The sequence below is a fragment of the Balaenoptera borealis genome, assembly GCF_965194805.1.
Source record: "Balaenoptera borealis genome assembly, chromosome: 16".
Classification (NCBI taxonomy): domain Eukaryota; kingdom Metazoa; phylum Chordata; class Mammalia; order Artiodactyla; family Balaenopteridae; genus Balaenoptera; species Balaenoptera borealis.
Genome location: NC_138872.1, coordinates 10,324,049 through 10,343,150, shown reverse-complemented (window position 1 = coordinate 10,343,150; position 19,102 = coordinate 10,324,049). Strand labels below are relative to the sequence as shown.

The window sequence follows — 19,102 nt, the reverse complement described above, 5'->3', positions numbered from 1 at the left end:
TTCTCTGGCCTCCATCTACCAGATGCCAGAAGCAACCCCCAGTTGCAACAGGAGAACAAAAGTGTCTTCAGATGTTGCCAATTGCCCATGGAGACCAAAATCATGCCTGGGTTAGAACTGCTGTTTTAAATGTACATTCCTCTCAGTTTAAAATTGAAGACAGGGGACTTCCCTGGTGGCGCAGTGGTTAAGAATCCACCTGCCATTGCAGGGTACACGGGTTCGAGCCCTGGTCCAGGAAGATCCCACAGGCCGCGGAGCAACCAAGCCCGTGAGCCACAGCTACTGAAGCCCATGCGCCTAGAGCCCATGCTCTGCAACAAGAGAAGCCACTGCAATGAGAAGCCTGCGCACCGCAACGAAGAGTAGCCCCTGCCCGCCACAACTAGAGAGAAAAGCCCGCACGCAGCAACGAAGACCCAACACAGCCAAAAATAAATAAATTTTTTTTAAAAATGAAGACAACAGTATGGATGGGGGCTCTAGGGGGTAACAAGCAACCAGCAACCAAGGGCAGGTCCGGGGAGAATATCAGTAACAACCAGAAAGAAGCCTGGCTGGCTGAACACACTGCAAAATGGTACCTAGAAGTCCACTTAGGGTAGATTTTCAAGAGTAAACTCAAATGTGCTCAAGCTTTGCCTTCCACACTGGCCACGGACCCTAACTCTTGTCTAAGAAGGAGTTCTGTTGCTTACACAGCCCTCATCCGTTCCTTCATTCATACCTTTCAACACACAGCTTGGCCTCCTAATGGGTTAAGTTGGGGAAGACGTTTTGAGCAACATGGTAAAAAGAGTACTGAAGGCTGAGAAATATGAGCCTGATTCTCGGGTGGGTGTGAATAGCTGTGTGACGTTGAGCAAGTCCCATCTGCCCTCTGGGCCTCGGTTTCCTGCAAATGAGAGGAGTGGGCTAGGGGGTGGTTTTCAACCCATGTGCGGAGTAGAGAAATCCCGAGAAACCCACTCAGCACCATCAAACGAGGAGGACAAACAACCCCATACCCATCTGTGTTACACACCGGGTACCATGAAGGTCTAGCTTTGAATAAAGGGGTTCTACTGCCTTAAAATACAATAAAAAATTAAGACCACTAGAAAGAGACCACTTGCCAACAGTCTATGAGTTAGTGTTCAATAAAAAACACTCTGGTGCCCTCCCATGACCCATCTGATTAGCCTCTCTCTCCAACCTCCTTCCTGCCTCAGGGCCTTTGCACTTACAGGACCCACTTCCTAGAACACTGTTTCCCACATCTCTGCAGAGCTAGCTCACTCCACCTCATCATTCAGGTCTCCATTCAATGTTTCCTCCTCAAAGACACCTCCCCTGAGCCCCCTAATCCATGCTGCCCCCTGTGCCCACCCCACTGGGGGCCATGCTTCCACGTTACCATGTGTGTTATTGTCTCCACTGGCTAAAACTGGATTCTTTACCTGATAACTCTCCCGTTAGACCATGAGAACAGAGAGCTTGTCTACTGAATTCTAGTACCAAGGGCAGTAGTAACTAGCAACAGATATTTGTTGAACAAATGAACGACTTAATATTCCTAAGATGCTGGTGAGAAGTCCTCATTTGTCATGAACTTTTTTTCCATTTCTAAGAAGAAATAAATATCAAATTGACCAACATCAGTTCCAGATTTTAAGTCACAGTTTAGGACAAAAGACCTACAATAGTCTTCCTGCCTCTACAACTGAGTCTCGGAAGCTGGAGATGTTTGTGAAGTTACTGAATGCTGTGTTCCATTAAAAACATATTTTATCCAACAGAGCAGAAGCCATCCGATCTTTTAGAATGAATCACGTTTCATACCCATGAACACGTGGTTGCCCAAAATAGAGAACAGATGGGTTATGAGAAACAAGAAAACGACTTTCATTTAATTTTTTAATACTATTTTTAGCAGTGGCATTATACTCCTCAGGTAATTAGACAATTACTAAATTATTCTGGTCATGCAGGCACACACACTGCTCTGGCTTCCTGCTCTGTTAACCTTTGGTGTCAAGAGGACACGAGTTTCACTTCCAGGCCAAAGGGCACGGCATGGTAACAATAATTAGAGTAATATATCAGAACTACAGTTTAAATGAATCATTATTTGCCAAGTGCTTTTAATCATAAAGAATTTAAGTTTAAGATTATAACGAGGACTGAAGATTTACAGAAAGGTTCCCTCTCCGGGAGAGACTAAATCAAGAACATTTTTTCTAAACTCTATAATTTATGTTCTAGCCGTGGACGCATGTCTTCATTTTTTTGCCCACATTCCTCAGCACCTGGACCAAATTATTACTTAACATTAGGAGCAATAACAAGACCTTTGACAAAGTAATTGCTCTGGCTGGCAAGTTTTAGTAACAGTGGATTTGAATGAAAGGCTGAGTTCAGGGCCTCTTCCACAAACCTTCGGATTTTATAAGCAATCTGATTCTGTCTACAGAAGTCAAATATTTCCACTCCTATTTCAAATGTGGGATAACACAGAGCTTTGGGGTTTTGCATTCCAGGTGAAACCACACTAGGGCAAGGCAAAAAAGAGAAACACAGCCCAGATTTTTGCAAAGACCTCACTCTCAGATCAGGGAACCATTTGACAACAAACTAGAAAATGATGGTGACTGAACTGGACCAACATCACAGGCAGACTGGTTTACTATCTCCACGTTCATTCCTCTCTCTCTTACATTGATACTTATCCCAATTTCCTACTAAGATGTTTCAGGGAAGAGGGGTCATAACCACTGATTCTGAAATTCTCTTTTAATCTGCAAATAAAAGGCTCACCCACACACCAAATGGCAATCCACATACATCACGAAGGCACTGGTAATTACCAGGAGCTCAGCTAGTGTTCGTATTGAGGCCCAGTCCCCAAACTTCCTCACATTCCCCATATGGAAGAGTTTCACATTGTACAGTGTTTATCTCTAGCCTCCTCCCCATAGGCCCTTTAACCTGCACACATTTCTTCTTACTTAAAAAATACCAGGGGAAAATAAAAACAGATGTGGTATCCACAGAGACAGGTTACAACTCTTTTTGCCCTGGGGGAGAAACCACTGGCCCTCTTAAGGAGGGAGGGCAAAATAGCCCCACGTGAGGTCAGAAGTTGGGTGAGGAATCAAGATCTCCATATACAAAGGCCTCTGCCTTGGGCCCTTCGGTGGATATCTCGCACCATGTGATGTTTTGGTCATTCTAGGGCAGCCCAGCCAACAAATGAGACACGGAGATTCAGTGAAAAAAACAGGCCTCCGTTTCTCGTTAATAATCCATGGCAGGGACATTTCCCAATGAGAACTCCAGCCTGTATTTCAGGAAACAGTAATACAGAAATTAAATGCCGAGTCACCAGGAATATCAATTTTCTTTCCAAATGCAATGAAAAAAAATAACCACTTACGAACATTTATAATATTACCAGATACGATGGATGGGTTGCAACTGGTAAAAATACACTATTGAAGAGAAGGAATTCCTGTTTCAATAGGCCCCCTTCACTCCCCAAATTGAGCTCAGAGCTGGTAACTCATTAACCTCAAAGGTCCACCTCCACAGAGACAGGCTTAGAGCTACCACTTCCAAGTGAATCAACTGCCTTACACGCTAAGTGACTGCATAAACACAACGTTTACTGCTTAACAGTACACATCTTTCCGCATGACAGAGGCAACAGATTTCAATTCGTTGAAACGGAACCACATACTACACAGGGGTTCTCAACTTGGGAGACTGTGCCCCCCCACTGGGCAGTGTCTGGACATACTTGAGGGTGCGACAAGGCAGGTGCCAGGGGAGCGTGCTACAGGCATCGAGGTGGCAGAGGGCAAGGATGCTGCTGAACACCCTACAGGGCACAGGGTGGTCCCCATGGCAAAAAATGATCCAGCCCAGATGTCAATATGCCCAGGCTGAGAACCGGACATGAAGCCGCTCCCACCGTAAAACCGGGGTTAGGATGGTGAGGCCAAACTGTGCACGAATGCTGAACTGGATACTGTCAATTTAAGATTTGGATTTTTCGCATTAATTTTGAGTTTTTTAAGTGTTGCATTACAGTATGGTTTGTCTTGATGACGGCGTTTTCTTGCCATCTCAATAAATTTTGCTCCCTGGGTGCATGCTTCACTCTCTTTAACCCTACCTAGTCCTGGCCCTATTATAAAACCATTAAAAAGGATCATAATCATGACATGTGTGAAGAGAAAGAAGCTGGACAGTGTTATTCCAACAGTGGTTCTTAACCAGAAATGCCTCTCTGAATAACCAGTAAAGATTTTAAGAAGTATATATATATGTTTGGGCCCCTGACACTTAAAGAATAGAGTAGGGCCCAGGCATATATACATATTTTTAAACTTTACAGTTTTGATGCTCAACTCTAGTTTAAAAGAATTACAAAAATATGATGCCTTCTTGTTGAAAAGAAAAAAAGGAACAGAGAGAGAGAGAAACAAAGTACACATCTCCACAGACACACAAAGGCAGAGAAATAGCTTGGCATTTTATACACCCAGGTGTTAACACTGGCTATCACTGAGTGATGTGAATACAGGTGATTTCAATGTTTTTTATTTGTACTTATCCATGTTGTTTATTTTTTCTGCAGGAAAAAAAAAAATGTATCCTAAGAAAGTATTAGGAATTTTTTAAATCAGTAAAAAACAAAGTAAACTCTGTGTCCCAGAGAAAAACACACAGATGAAAAATTCCTCCTCGAGAAAACATAACCTTCTCCGTTTCCTATGGATGCAGAAAGCAAGAGGTACACTATCTGGGACACAGCAAGCACTGACAACCGAATGCATCCTGTGTGTATGTATCTTGTGCAGGAAAGTAAACCACAAACTCACACATTCACCAACATACTCATTAAAAAGAAAAGGAGGGCTTCCCTGGTGGCGCAGTGGTTGAGAGTCTGTCTGCCAATGCAGGGGACACGGGTGCGAGCCCTGGTCTGGGAAGATCCCACATGCCGCGGAGCAACTGGGCCCTTCAGCCACAACTACTGAGCCTGCGCGTCTGAAGCCTGTGCTCCGCAACAAGAGAGGCCGCGACAGTGAGAGGCCCGCGCACCGCGATGAAGAGTGGCCCCCGCTCGCCGCCACTAGAGAAAGCCCTCGCACAGAAACGAAGGCCCAACACAGCCAAAAATAAATAAATAAATTTAAGAAAAAAAAAAAAAAAGAAAAGGAAAAAAAGGCTCCGTAAATTCCACCTCTAACAAATCCTAAAACAATATCAGAGACAAAACGTTAAGTGAAAAATCACAGTTCACAGATTAAAATACGTGAAATAATGTGAACTATGTTTTTTTGAAAAATAAGAATTTACATGTACAGAACAGCCTAGAACACTCTTGGTCCTGGTCTTCTCTGACACAGGACACCACGAGCCTCCCACTTTCCATAGTCATCCATTTTTTTTTCAGATACATATATTAATAATAGTTAAAGATATTTCCACTTGCTGAGGGGAGTAAAATAAAACAGATGACTACATATTCCAGGTAATAAAGACTAGTCGTCTCAAAATACTTTGAATGTGTTGAGAAAAAATTTAAGTACCTTCCACACATGTGTATTTAAATTGTATAAAAATTGTATTGTGCATTATGAAACAACAAAAACATTCTAAAATGATACAATAAAAATGAAAAGAGCATATTTCACAGAATTAGCTAATACCTCAAAATAACATACACTCAGGGTAAGGGGCACTGAGAATTATAGATTTTAAATTATAATTATTTAAAATTATAGATTCAAACTGTCATATCTGTCATAAGGGGCATGAAGTGCTGACACGTGTTGCAACCTTGGGGATGCCATGCCAAGTGAAATAAGCCAGGTGCAAAAGGTATTGATTGATTCCCTTCATCTGAAATGTCCAGAACAGGCAAACCACAGAGACAAAAAGTAGACGGGTGGTTGCCAGGGGCTGGGGGAGGGGTGGGAGTCTAAGAGATCGGGGGTCCCTCTTTGGGTTGGTGAAAACGTTCTGAAATGAGATAGCAGTGACGATTGCACAGTGTTGAGAATATACTAAAAAACGCTGACCTGTACACTTAATGGGTAAATGTCATGGTTTGTGAATTCTCTCTCAGTTTTTTAAAGGTGCCAATAAGTAAATGAATAAGCCAGAGGAAAAATCATCACATCTCCTTAGCCTGTCATGGGTTTATCTCATAATGTGTTGGCCATTTCCTTGTGGTTTACTTGGGCTTGTATTGATCATCTGGAGTTTCCCTGCAGGAATCTTGTAAAGCCGCCCGCCCTCTTTCCTCTTTACGAGGTTACTTTAGTTAAACAACATCCCTAAAACCAGTCACCTGGACACTCATAAAACACAATCTGCATTTCAATGTTCTGAAAATAAACAATCATAGAATTCCAACTCCTTTCGCAGGACACCTCAAGGACTGTGCCTGATAAAAGTTCATCTGATATATGGAGTGAGGGTCCCAGGGTCAATCTTAAAGCTATTAGTAAAGTTTAAATTTTGCTTTAATTTTGAAGATGAAAATGAAATGTGAATAGACATTCTAATCTTTTCCTCCTGCACCTCAATGGGTCTCCTTGCAAACTCTGTTTTGGAGTCCACAGATTTAGACACTGACATTCTGAAAAATAAGGAGGAACCTCAGATGTGCGGTAGCTATTCTCAAACTCTGTTTTACTTTGGAATCACCTGGTTCACCTGTTAAAACTGTAGGTCCACGCACCACTCCTAGAGATTCTGACTCTGTCCCTAGCGATCTGAGCCAGGAGTTCCAAATACTCTACCTTAGGAGACACTGTTATAACGTCCAATTATTAAACTCTAAAAGTCAGATGAATGGCTGTAATGGGCTCAGGAGAATCATCTGGGGTGGTGGGTGTGGTCTAATACTGGATTGTGGGGATGGTTCCACAACTTTGTAAATTTACCCAAAAAAATCATTGAATACTACAGTCAACATGGCTGAATTTTATGGTATGTATGTTATACCTCAATAAAGCTGTTTAAAAACCACAGGAAAGCCTTCATACTTGTCATCACAAAAATAGTCATGTGTTTACCGCAGGGCTTTTCGATGTCCCGAGAGAAGAATGCACGTGGCCTCGGAGGGGGGTAGTGTGCACACCAGCCTCGGTCTTTCCCCATCACACTCAGCTACTTTAAACCCAAGGCCGGGACGGGCAAATCAATTTACGAGCTTCCGCTGAGGAAGGGTGATGAGTTAAGAGTCCACGGTAAGGACTTCCCTAGTGGCTCAGTGGTTAAGAATCTGCCTGCCGATGCAGGGGACACAGGTTCGATCCCTGGTCACGTAAGATCCCACATGCCGCGGAGCAACTAAGCCCGTGCGCCACAACTACTGAGCCTGCGCTCTAGAGCCCACGAGCCACAACTACTGAAGCCCGCAAGCCTAGAGCCAGTGCTCTGCAGCAAGAGAAGGCACCGCAATGAGAAGCCCGCGCACCACAACGAAGAGCAGCCCCGGCTCGCCACAACTAGAGAAAGCCCGTGCGCAGCAACGAAGACCCAATGCAGCCAAAAATTTAAAAAATAAATTAAAATTAAAAAAAAAAAAGGAGTTCACGGTAAGAACTTTTAAGACTTTACACAGTGTTATCTGTGCTAAACCAAAAATGGGCTACAAAAGCTGAACTACACAAATATCCTGAGAAAGGATGGCTTCTGTCAACACAAGCTCTTAAAAATACCACAAGCATGGGCAGGGGTGTGCCTCCCGCCGGGGTGCACCCCAAGGTCTACAAAGCTGTCTAACGTGACCGTCGGCAGCCGGCACCGCTGAGACAGGGCTGAGAGGCAGGTGGGACTTGGCCAGGTGCTGAGAAGCTAACGATCCACACGGTGACCCCGCAGGAGGGGCCCAGGAGGCATTGGGACCGAGGGTTCACAGGGAAGAATATTCCAAGACACAGAAACGAGGCGGCTCACCTTGCCCTGAATGCCGCAGGCAGTGGTGTAATGGGGTGAGCGGGAGGAGAGGGTGAACAGCGGGAGAGGTGGCGGCAGGGGAGGCAGGCCATGCTGGACCACGTGGAAGCCTCAGACCCTGCGAGGGAGCTGCCAGTACCAGGGCGATCCTGTGCTCCCAGGAGGGAAACAAGGAAAGCCTGCAGGGGGTCACTGCAGACAGCCAGGCAAGGGAGAGTGTAGTTCCTGCCTAGTGAGCGAGAGGGGATGAAGACAAAAGGCCAAACAGGTGATCTGGGGGGAGCAGGGCCACGACTGAAGGCAGGTGGTCACGGGGCAGGAAGCAGGGGCACTTCCCAAATCCCTGGACGGAGCTAACAGGGTAAATGCGAGTGGTGCTTACTAAAACAAGAACAGCTTAAAGAAGCAAGTGTACGGAATGCAGGAAAAATGCCGGGATGGTGGGTGCACCGTCCTCATGACCCACAAGCGGTGATGCCAAGTACGCAGGTGTATTCCAGGCTAAAGCTCCTGGTCGGGCCGACACAGACATGGGAGCTGTCAGCTTCAATAGGGTGACAGAAGCTGGATAAGAGCAGAACCCCCTAGAGAGGGACACACAGAGCCCAGCACAGACACCACGTCACCTCACAGAGGAAGACGGGTCAGAGAGAGAGAAAGGAACCAGGGGCTGACTGTGGCTTTTCCTCTCGGTCCAACCAAGCCCTTGTGATTTTTTAATAGTCTTAAAGTCCATCTTTGAAGAAGGACAATGGACCATTTGGGGACAAGCCAAGATGCCCACACAGGGAGCCTAGAAGAATGACAAGTGCTTCGTGGCTGGTAGTAGGTGATGACATGACATGGATCAAACAAACTGTTCTCCACTTAAAATCCACCCCCACTTCCACACTATCCCCTGCCCTGCCATTTTCAGGAGATACCCCGGAAATCCAGGTATGCAGGCTAGCGAACATTCCGGAAAATTAAATGTTGACTGACTATAACTGTATCACAAAGCATTTAGAGAGTCCACCTCTAACCCTTACACAAAAATACATTTTTAATTGGCCTTCTGACTATGGAATCATTATCTATTTGGACAAATTTAAGCAAAACATGGCCTTTTTATTCTGTTGCCCCCAAACAAGTGTCATGACACGTAGCTGGTCTAATGCAGTCCATCTTAGCCCTGGGTGTGTCTCAGAATTACCAAGGGATTTGTTTGTTTTGTCATCTTTCTTTTAAAACACAGAAGCCCAGACTCTCCTGTCATCTTAATGAGTCAGAATCTCTAGGTTACCACACCCAAGTTAATGGCTTTTGTTTTGTTTTTACTCTGTTTTTAAAACATCACCAGTAATTCTGATGAGCAGCCAAGGTGGGGGACCTGCTGGTTTAACTTTTTTGGACTCTTAGGACACTTACAAGTAATACCTTTCTCTAAAAAAAAAATGACCGGTTTTGAAAAACCTTGTAGGGGGTGAAAATCAGGAGCAGAGAAGTTGACCATCATCTCTGATAATTTCTTCCATGGGATTGCTGAGTTGAAAAGAGATGAGGAACTGAAGTGATCGGTTATACCGTGATTATGTCACAAGCAGCCCATTAATTATGCTGCTTTGGCTCATAATGGGGGAGAAGGAAAAAGTAATTAAGCATGTTCGTAAGCTTGAAGGAAAACCAACCATTAGGTTCTCAAAGTTCTTTCTGGCACCAGTTACAAGCAAATAATTTTTTCTTATGTTTTCCCCAGTATCCATTAGTATTTCAGTAGATTAACCCTGGGGATGAGGAAGATGGGGAAAAAACCTCAAATGCAGGTCTATTCAAAATGTGAAGGATTAGTGGTTGCCAGGGGTTTGGAAGGAAAGGTGGGGTTGGGGGAAGTGAGGAGTGACTGAATGTCCATGGGTACAGGGCTTCCTTTTGGGGTGATGAAGATGAAATTGACTGTGGTCATGGTTACACAACTCTGAGTATACAAAAAAACACTCAACTGTACACTTTTAATGAGTGAATCATATGGTATTATGAATTCCTCTCAATATAGGTGTTAATAAATGTAAAACAATTGTTTGGGTATCAAAACAGAAGTCTTTACCTGGGTGTAAATACTAAAAATGTGGCTTTGTACTTCATCCATTGAGTCGAGGCCATAGGCCACAGTGCCTAGATGGAGCCGTTTGAAAACCATCTCATTCTGGGTAAGAGTTCCTGAAACACAAGACAAATGAGTAACTGCCTACATCCTGGAGCTCTTATTATTATTAACAGTAATGATAGCTATTTGGTTTTTTTTTTTTTCTTTTTTTGAGAGTTTACTGTATGTCACAGACTGGTTTCAGCACTGCTCCTGCTGGATGAGACACCTGTGATATTCTGTCAGCCCGGAATCCCAGAATTTCTTCTGAAAATAGAACCCCAGGTTTCCAGGGGGAATTATCACCCTCGTTCCCCGGGATGGTCCAGAGGGAGCGTCAATCAGGGTGCCTGACTCATTCCATTGGCCAAGAGGGCAGCACGTGACATACATGAGGCCAATCAGATTCTACCTTGAAGGAATCTAAACCTTGAGCAGACAGACATATCGACAGAGGATGAGTAGAGTCAAGTCAGGAGACCATCCCAGGGGTCCTGATGCTGACACAGCCAGAACTTTCCTGGTTCTTCTCCTTCTTGAAACCTAGTTTTGCTGATTTCCCAAATCTTTGCAATAGATTCCCTTTTATCCCATGCTCATTGAATGGTAGAGAGGAAGCTAAAACCCAGGTCTCCCCACTCCGCACTTGCTCTCAACCATTACGACAACCTCGTAACCTGACAGATGTTAAACTGTAGAGCAGTATTTTGAGGTGTGGTTTCAAGGTCAGGACTTGAAGCCAGACTGAGTTCAAAGCCTGCTTCTGCCACTAGGTGCTCCTGACAAGTCACTTAACCACCAAGTCACTTAATACCCCCGAACTCACAACGCGGGGGGAGGATTAAGTAAGTGACTATAAATACCCAGAATGGTGCTTTTGTACATAATTAGCATGAAGTAAGGCTCTGCTGCTATCATCATCATCATCATCATCACCAAACAGTCTGTCATCATCAAAAGATGAAGAAAATAAAAGAGCAGCAGCATGCATCTCTAACACCTCCAGAAAGAGATTCCAAGCACCTTCTTCGACCTTGAATCCTGCGAGGGCCCCAGGAAACTCACCGGTCTTATCTGTGAGTAGGTAGGAAATCCTCCCCAGCTGCTCGGGAATCGTGCTGGAGCGAACCACGGTCCCGGGGATTTTCGAATCCCTGCGAATCACCCAGCTGTACACGATCTTGCCCATGTCCAGGTTCACACGCAGACTGTCAGAAAACCAGAGCACACAGGTTAACGGGATAAACATAAGACTGCTTGTATCTCAACAAGGACTCTAAATGCACATCGTGTGTGCCATAACATCTGGAATCACCCCCTGTAGAAGCACACTGCTGGGGCTCAATCCACAGATTCAATACCACTATCAAATTTCCATGAAGCGATCCTGTTACAGACCAAAATAAAGTATAAAAATTTAAGATACTTTTAAAATATTGAAAAGGTAGTTGTTTTAGCCTTACTTAAAAAGAAAAAATTAGTAGTCCTCTGAGCTAATGTATTTTTAATACCTTATTCATTTTTTACATTGTGGTAAAATATACATAACACAAAATTTACCATTTAAAGCATCTTAAGTGTACAGTTCAATGATATCAAGTACATTCACATTGTTATGGGACCATCATCACCATCCATCTCAAGGACTTTTTCATCTTCCCAAACTGAAATTTTATACCCATTAAACAGTAGTTCCCCATTTCCCCTCCTCCAGCCCCCAGCAAGCACCATTCTACTCTCTGTCTCTATGAATTTGACTGCTCTAGGGGTCTCGTACTGTGGAATCACACATGATCTGTTCTTTTATGTCTGGCTTATTTCACTTAGCATAACGTTTTCAGGGTTCATCCATGTTGCAGCATGTGTCAGAATTCCCCCTTCCTTTTTAAGGTTGAATAATATTCCTTTTTATGTCTTATACTCATTTTTTAAATTTTATTTATTTATTTATTTTTGGCTGTGTTGGGTCTTCATTGCTGCACACGGGCTTTCTCTAGTCGTGGTGAGCAGGGGCTATTCTTAGTTGTGGCGCGTTCGCTTCTCATTGAGGTAGCTTCTCTTGTTGCGGAGCACGGGCTCTAGGCATGCGGGCTTCAGTAGTTGTGGCATGCGGGCTCTAGAGCACAGGCTCAGTAGTTGTGGCGCACGGGCTTAGCTGCTCCACGGCACATAGGATCTTCCCAGACCAGGGCTCGAACCTGTGTCCCCTGCATTGGCAGGCAGATTCTTAACCACTGCACCACCAGGGAAGTCCCTGTGTTATACTCATTTTTAAATATTTCATTGCAAACAATAGAAAGAAATCTTCAAATTCATTCATAATCCTATAAACTGATTAAATTGCTAGCTATTTCACTGGCTAGCCCTGGCCCATATGCAGATTCAATGCACCAATTTTCAGTCATGTTGTAGACAGAACTTTAAAGACTACAGTTATACACAACATTACAGCACAAACACTCTTTTGTTAGCAGTAAATTAGACTTATGTATTCTTTGAAACCATCATCCAGAGCACACTAGCTTGGGGCTCAATCTCCTTCTTCTAGTCATGTTGTTGTACCAGAACCACAATCTCTGTCTTCAGAAAAAGACAAAGTCTAGCTGGGATGATATAAATACACAAAAGAGCAAGACAAAATACAGGGCAAGAGATCAAGTAAGTGTAAGAGAGAGATTATAAGCACTAGAAGTCTGAGGGAAAAAGATATGGCTTATTTTATAATTATTTACTGATCATTTATTATGGGGAAAAAGTAGAAACAAGCATCCAACAATATGGGTCTAAATAAATTATCAGGCATAGAATACATACTACAGCAGTTCTAATAAATAACGGTGTGCAAGTATATTTGATGTGAAAAGTTATTTGCAACACATCCTTTGTTAGAAAAAAAAAAGTGGAGGGTGGGAGTGGATTTTTATGTAGAGCAAATTCTCCTTTTTCTAAAATAGAAAGCTGTCTAGAAAACATATATCCCAAAATATTAACAGCAATTATCACTTAGTTGTGAGATTAGAGATGATTTTTATTTTCTTCTTTGGCTACTGTGAATTTTTTTTTCTACTTTGACCATCTATTACATATATATATATATATATATATATTTTTTTTTTTTTTAACCATTTATTCAGCCTTCAGATGAGGTAGGCGAACAATTGCCTGGCATGTGCCACCAAGCTTCCACTGCTAATCAAGCACCATGAGCCCAGACTCAGGCTCAGAATCCTCCTCAACACAGCACTCCCACCAGCCACCACCAACCTCCTGGGGCTGGTAAATAAGATGAAATCTAAATGGCATGTCCAGTGTACACTGAGACTGGGCAAGGCCAGACCTCTTGAGCAGAGAGTCATTCCAGAAAGGAAGGTTCAGGGAGGAATGTGCCCGTCCAGCGCTCCAGCCAGAGCGCCGCCTACACTCCTGACCCTGCGTGTCCTTGGTCATCACTCTACAAAGGGCCCAGCTCCTTCTCAAAACCGCAAAACCATGACCTTTGAATGAAGAGAGAGAAGCAAATGTCGCAGCACTTAAACACAAGCTTGTTCTCTGCTTACCTGATGGGAATGATGTTGGAAAACAAAAGGAGGAAGCGGATGATCTGTAGGTACCAACGTCCGGCGAAGTGCTGGAGGGCGACCATGACCAGAGACACCACCACCAGAGCTCCAAAGAGGATCTTTGTTAGGCAGTTCACTTCCAGGTCAAACAGGCCAATCTGTGGGACAAGGCACACAGCGAAGCTTGTGATTAGCTGGTGCAACCCACAGCCCGCCCGGAGAACTGGTCCTTCCCCCAGGAACACCTCTACCTCGGGCAAGACAGTGGGCGCCACGGATCCCCACACATCTTTGGGTGAGAACACTGGGCCCCACAGGCTAACAGACATCCAAGGGACTTCAATGAATCCGATTTCGATTTTTTCTTAATGAATTTAGATTTAGCCTTGGAATCACATAAGTGGGTTACCGCTGCCTTCAGCAATGCTGTGCGCTGCGTGGCCTCTAACCATCCTACACAGCAGCCTGTGAAATGACTCAGTCCCACAGCTCTGCGCAGCGCACCACGCGCTAATTCCCTATTGCCTGGAAATTCAGGGCACACACCACTGGTGGCCCCTGATTTTTAGGTGCTGCATTCATGAACGTTAGTATTTTAATGGCTACATATTTATTTTAATGTATATTCTTTAAAAATGGAACCAGCACATGAAACCCATCACTTCGCAAAAACATGGCCCCGGATACAGCTAAAACATCAAATAGATGACATTTAGAGTTGTAATAACGATGGTCGTCATGGGGGTTGTAATGGTGGGGTGAAGTGACTGGCATCTGTTCACGGTATTGACAAAGAAAACCACGCTGCGATATTCTGACTCTAAGAAGCTGGGGGAGGGGTGGAGCTGGGAGGGAGGGTGCTGGTGGGAAGGGAGCAGTAACAGGGCCGCCAGGCAGACCGCAGAGCTGACTCCGCTCGCCCTGCCACAGCAGCTCAGCGTGGGTCTGAAGCCAGGTCTACACAGCTTGGCCAGAGCGTGGCCCTTCTCCAGGCCATTTCTACTCTATAAGATGAGGCTGCAGAAGCACCTGTGCTCACAGGCTGGCGTGAGGATTAAATGAGGTGCACATGAAGGATGCCGCACAAGACGTGGCAAACAGTAAGGACTCAACAGTTCACTTTAAAGCTTTTAAAACGTTATGTATTCATTTACAAGCAGTCCTTGTTTAACTGCCGTGAGCTTCGCAGATATTGAGGTTTTTTACAAATTGAAGGTGTGTGGCAACCCTGTGTTGCCAGAGGATAAGTTAGTATTTTTTAGCAATAAAGTATTTTTAAATTAAGGTATGTACATTGGTTTTTTTGACATAATGCTTTTACTGCACACTTAACAGACTACAGGATAGTGTAAACATAACTTTTAAATGCACTGGGAAACCGAAAAATTCGTGTAACTTGCTTTGCTGTGATACGCACTTTACATGGTGGTCTGGAATAGAACCATCACCTCTCCAAAGGCTGCCTGTACATACGAATACATATTTATGTACTGTGCATGTGTATCTGTATAGACACACATACCTATGCACATACACGTACGTGAAAAGATAGTTTGTATAAATGAAGTCACACTGTCAGGGGTTCCTGTTTTTAAATCTAGCTTCTCACCCCACCAACACCAATCATCAAACTACATCAGGTCAGAAAGTTCTGGCAAGGAAACACATCCTGTGACTCTGTACACACCTTACTTCGAGGATTTGAGGTATTCATGACACTCCGGAGTTCTCTCCCCGTGTAGAGAACAACACCCACAACAGTACCTAAGGCGAGAAAAACAACCCAAAGAAATGTGAGTACAGACAGGCAGGCTTACAGACAGAAGAGTCCGACCCGCTTGAGGAGGATATTTTCTCAAACCAGTACCCGCACCGTGAGATGCTGCAAAGTTTACATTGGGGCCAACCAAGACCTATGTCCGCACTGAGGGTAGGAAAGCCCCTAGCCACATGTGGCCATTCACATTTGAATACAATTAAAGTTAAATAAAATACAGTCCCCCATTTTCACTAGCCACATTTCAGGTTCAACAGCCATATAAGGCCAGTGGCGGCCACACAGGGCAGTGAAGATACAGGGCATTCCCACTACTGCTACAAGTTCCACTGGTCAGCGCTGGCTTGCAGGGTCCGGCAGCCTCCGACAGCAGGAAAGGTGGTAGAGGCTTGCAGAGGTGCCTAGAACTCCATAAACAATTATGGAAACTTATGAGCACACCTCTCTTCTTAGGGCACGTTCTTCCCAGGGAGTCTGATTCCTTTCAGGTTCGCTGTGTAACTAGAACATTTGGGGGATGTCTGTCCAGATGACAGTTCTTTCCTGAGAACTTCCCCACCCCCTCTTTTCCATCCCCCCAGCATAATTAAAAATAAAAGATATCAATTCTTGTAAACAATCTATAGAAGAAACACAAATGACCAATTAACATTAGAAAAGATGCTTCACCTAGTGAAAAAACCAAAGAAATGCCAAATAAATCATTTTTACTCCCATCCTATTAATAAAAATTCAAAAGATTGAGAACATCCAGTGTGAGCCAAGAGGTGGGGGAATGGACTCTGTCACGTACGCTGTTGGCTGAGGTGTCAACTGGAATAGTCTATTTTGGAAGGAAAACTGGCAATATCTATCAAAAATTTACATTTGTCTCCCCTTTCCAGTGTGTGCCAGGAAAACACTCCACACAGTGGGGAAGACGGACAGTCAAGAAGGAAAGCAGGACACGGGTAACCACGGAAAGAGGTGGGTACCACGATGAAACGAGCAGAGGAACAGACAGGAGGGGACCGGGGAGGCTGCCGGCGTGTGCTGGGCGGCCAGGGACGCTGTCTCTGAGTTGAGGACATCTGAGCTGAGACTTGAAACATGAGAAGGGGCAGCCCTGCCAAGCGCTCAGGAAAGACCCCAGGAACACAAACAATCCGGTCTCTGCTGGATAAAGAAAAGCCCTAACCTTCTCTCTGCTGGCCCCTCACTCGTGGAACACCAACGAGGTTTAAACAGAGTTGGTAAAAGAGCCCAACCCCAGACGAAGCGCTGGGGCTGTGTCTCCTGGGGGGAGACACTGAGGTCCCCCCCGACGTGATGCACACAGCGTTCTGCACGGTGCAATTCCCTTCCAGAGAGGCACTCAGCAGATGGCGGGCCGGGGAGGGCGCCTGCCGGCTCCTGGGCAGCTGGCAGCTCCCGCAAGCGCAGGCCCGTCCCCCCAGCAGATGGTCAGATGGTGGGAGGCGAGCCTGGGCCTAGTAGGGACAGCCGCACGGCCGTGGCACTCATCCCGGGGTAGACGTGGGTCGGTCTCAATTCCCAACGTCCAGGGTTTGAGAGGGTCCTAATAACAGGGGCCCCCAAGGGCAGTGTCCCCCACTTGGCACCGCCCAATCTCCATGCCTTCAAAGGCTACTGGAAATGCCCTTCCCTGCAACACCCCCCGTGCCCAAAAGCAAAACTGTCTGCAGGAGATGCGAACCCTGGCCTCAGCCACCCCGAGGGAGCACACCAGCAGCACAGACCTGCATGGCTGTGGTCTGCTCAGAGCTCTTAAGGTTTTGAATTAGGTGCCAACTTTTAAAAGCAGAAACTTTCATATAAAGCACAGGGATTTCTGGCTTCTTCTGGAAAATCGGAAGACCTGGTGCCACTGACTGCTCGGTCCTCACTGTGTCACCAGCAGATGTTGAGCTCGGCCACTCCCTTTAGCCGGGCTCCTGCTCTCCTCTCATCACGGTCCCCACGTAGCCCTTGAAGACCTCCCGACCCGTGCCCCTCCACCCCCCAGACCTCTGACCCCTCTTTCTAGGCTGTGCCCCCTGCGGTCCCCCCTCACCCTCACCACTCTTATCCTCACTCTCACCCTCTGCCGCCTGCCCACCATGGCAATCCTCTCCATCCTGCTGGCTGGGATCTCCCACCGGCCAGGCTGCTGTGGTCAGGTATTTCACCAAGTCCTTTGGAACCCTCCAGAAGAGGGTGGTGCTGGGGTCAGACCTACACTGTGACTCCTCTGATCCCATCCACAACGAGATAAACCATGAACCCCGAGAGAGAGTGTCTGACACATTAACAGCAAGTAGACGCTATTCTGACGTTCGAGCCTGCAATCCCGGGACAAGCCCCAAGAGACAGGGTACAGACCAGCTGGGCATTATCAGACCCATGTGGCATGACCTGCATGCTGGTCACACACAGCAGGGTCACAGATCCATCTGCTACAGATTGCAGGTGGGGCCAGGGGGACAAGAAACTGGTCCCCCTCCACAGAGAGTCTGAGAAGAACTGGGATCCATAATATCCAGGCTCCTTCTCTGCCAACACCCACCCCCGGCCTCCCCCATCCCCTTCCCTATCTTCGCCCCAGTGACTCCTCAGCTTAGCAGCACGGTGTGGGGTTACCATGGCAACTGTATCCTCTACAGACTGATGCCAGCCAATGCAGCTGGACCCTTAGCATTGCCTGGCAAGCTTTTTTATTCTTTAAACTTCCAACTGATAACAGCTGAGGGACCAAAACACAGGAGTTAGATTCTAAAGGGAACAGAGAAGTGAAATCTCATATAATTAAGATTACTCTTGATGGCTGCTCCTGGAGTTGAGCCCCAGGAGGAAATGGTTTGCATTTAGTGCCGAGTTTACATTAGAATCAGACTGCAGTCAGACTACTACTACTACTACTACTACTACTTGGTGAGAAGCAGGGGAAACTGAGGCCAGCTAAGGAAATGGTAACTGCCCAGCTCCTCAGACTCACTCTAAAACATACGTTCACTGAAGGGCGTGGCAAGCAGTGCCACTGGATCAGGAATCACCACTCTCTCTCTCTCTCTTCCCACATCACCAAACACAAAGAGAAGAATTCAGACAAGTGGAAAAATGCATGTTTTAACTTCACAGTACATTTCTGATGAACTGTTTGAAATCTTTTTTCCATCTTCAAGATCCCAATTTGCCTTCCATTCTCCTCCTCCCAGGAGATGATCTCTCCAAGGCTGTGTGACCTTAGGCAAGTCACCTGACCTCTCTGAGACTCAATTCTTCATTCCATTAAATGTCCTCATTTAATGTTGTGAGACCAAAACAAGAGAACAGAAGCAAAACACTTGGAAAATAAAAAGTGTCTGATAAATAAGACTTATTACTGTTAATCTCTGAAATTGAGGCTGAGAAGCCTCTTCACTCATTCCCTCCACCCTCCGAATTCTCCATGTTTTCACTAAATCACTTTCCTTCTCACTGGTTTCAGAGGAAATCCAGAGAACTCACTCCCACTTGCTCCCATCTCCTCTGCAATTTATATTAAGTTTAGAGTAAGCTATAAATCCATGAAGGTGGAGACAAGGGTCTTCTGGTATACCACAGCACTAGGACCTAGCAATGGAGCTTGGCATTATTATAAATAAGTGCTCAATAAAGGTCTGCTGCATGGAAAGAAGGAAAGCAGGAAGGAAGGAAAGAAGAAAA

At 45.4% G+C, this 19,102-nt stretch overlaps 1 protein-coding gene across 6 annotated transcripts in view; it reads right to left on the bottom strand.

Moving 5' to 3' along the window:
- The window catches only part of ATP9A (ATPase phospholipid transporting 9A (putative)), a 136,140-nt gene that overhangs the window by 54,795 nt on the left and 62,243 nt on the right, over positions 1-19,102 (bottom strand). For all 6 annotated transcript variants that reach the window (XR_014236149.1, XR_014236150.1, XM_082362685.1 and 3 more), the window contains 4 exons: positions 15,329-15,405; positions 13,639-13,799; positions 11,147-11,289; positions 10,043-10,155 (listed from right to left, as the gene is read on the bottom strand). Coding sequence is in view for 4 of the 6 variants with exons in the window: in XM_082362685.1 (XP_082218811.1) it covers positions 10,043-10,155; positions 11,147-11,289; positions 13,639-13,799; positions 15,329-15,405 (494 nt within the window). In the remaining 2 variants the exon portion in view is untranslated. The remainder of the gene's footprint in view (positions 1-10,042; positions 10,156-11,146; positions 11,290-13,638; positions 13,800-15,328; positions 15,406-19,102) is intronic.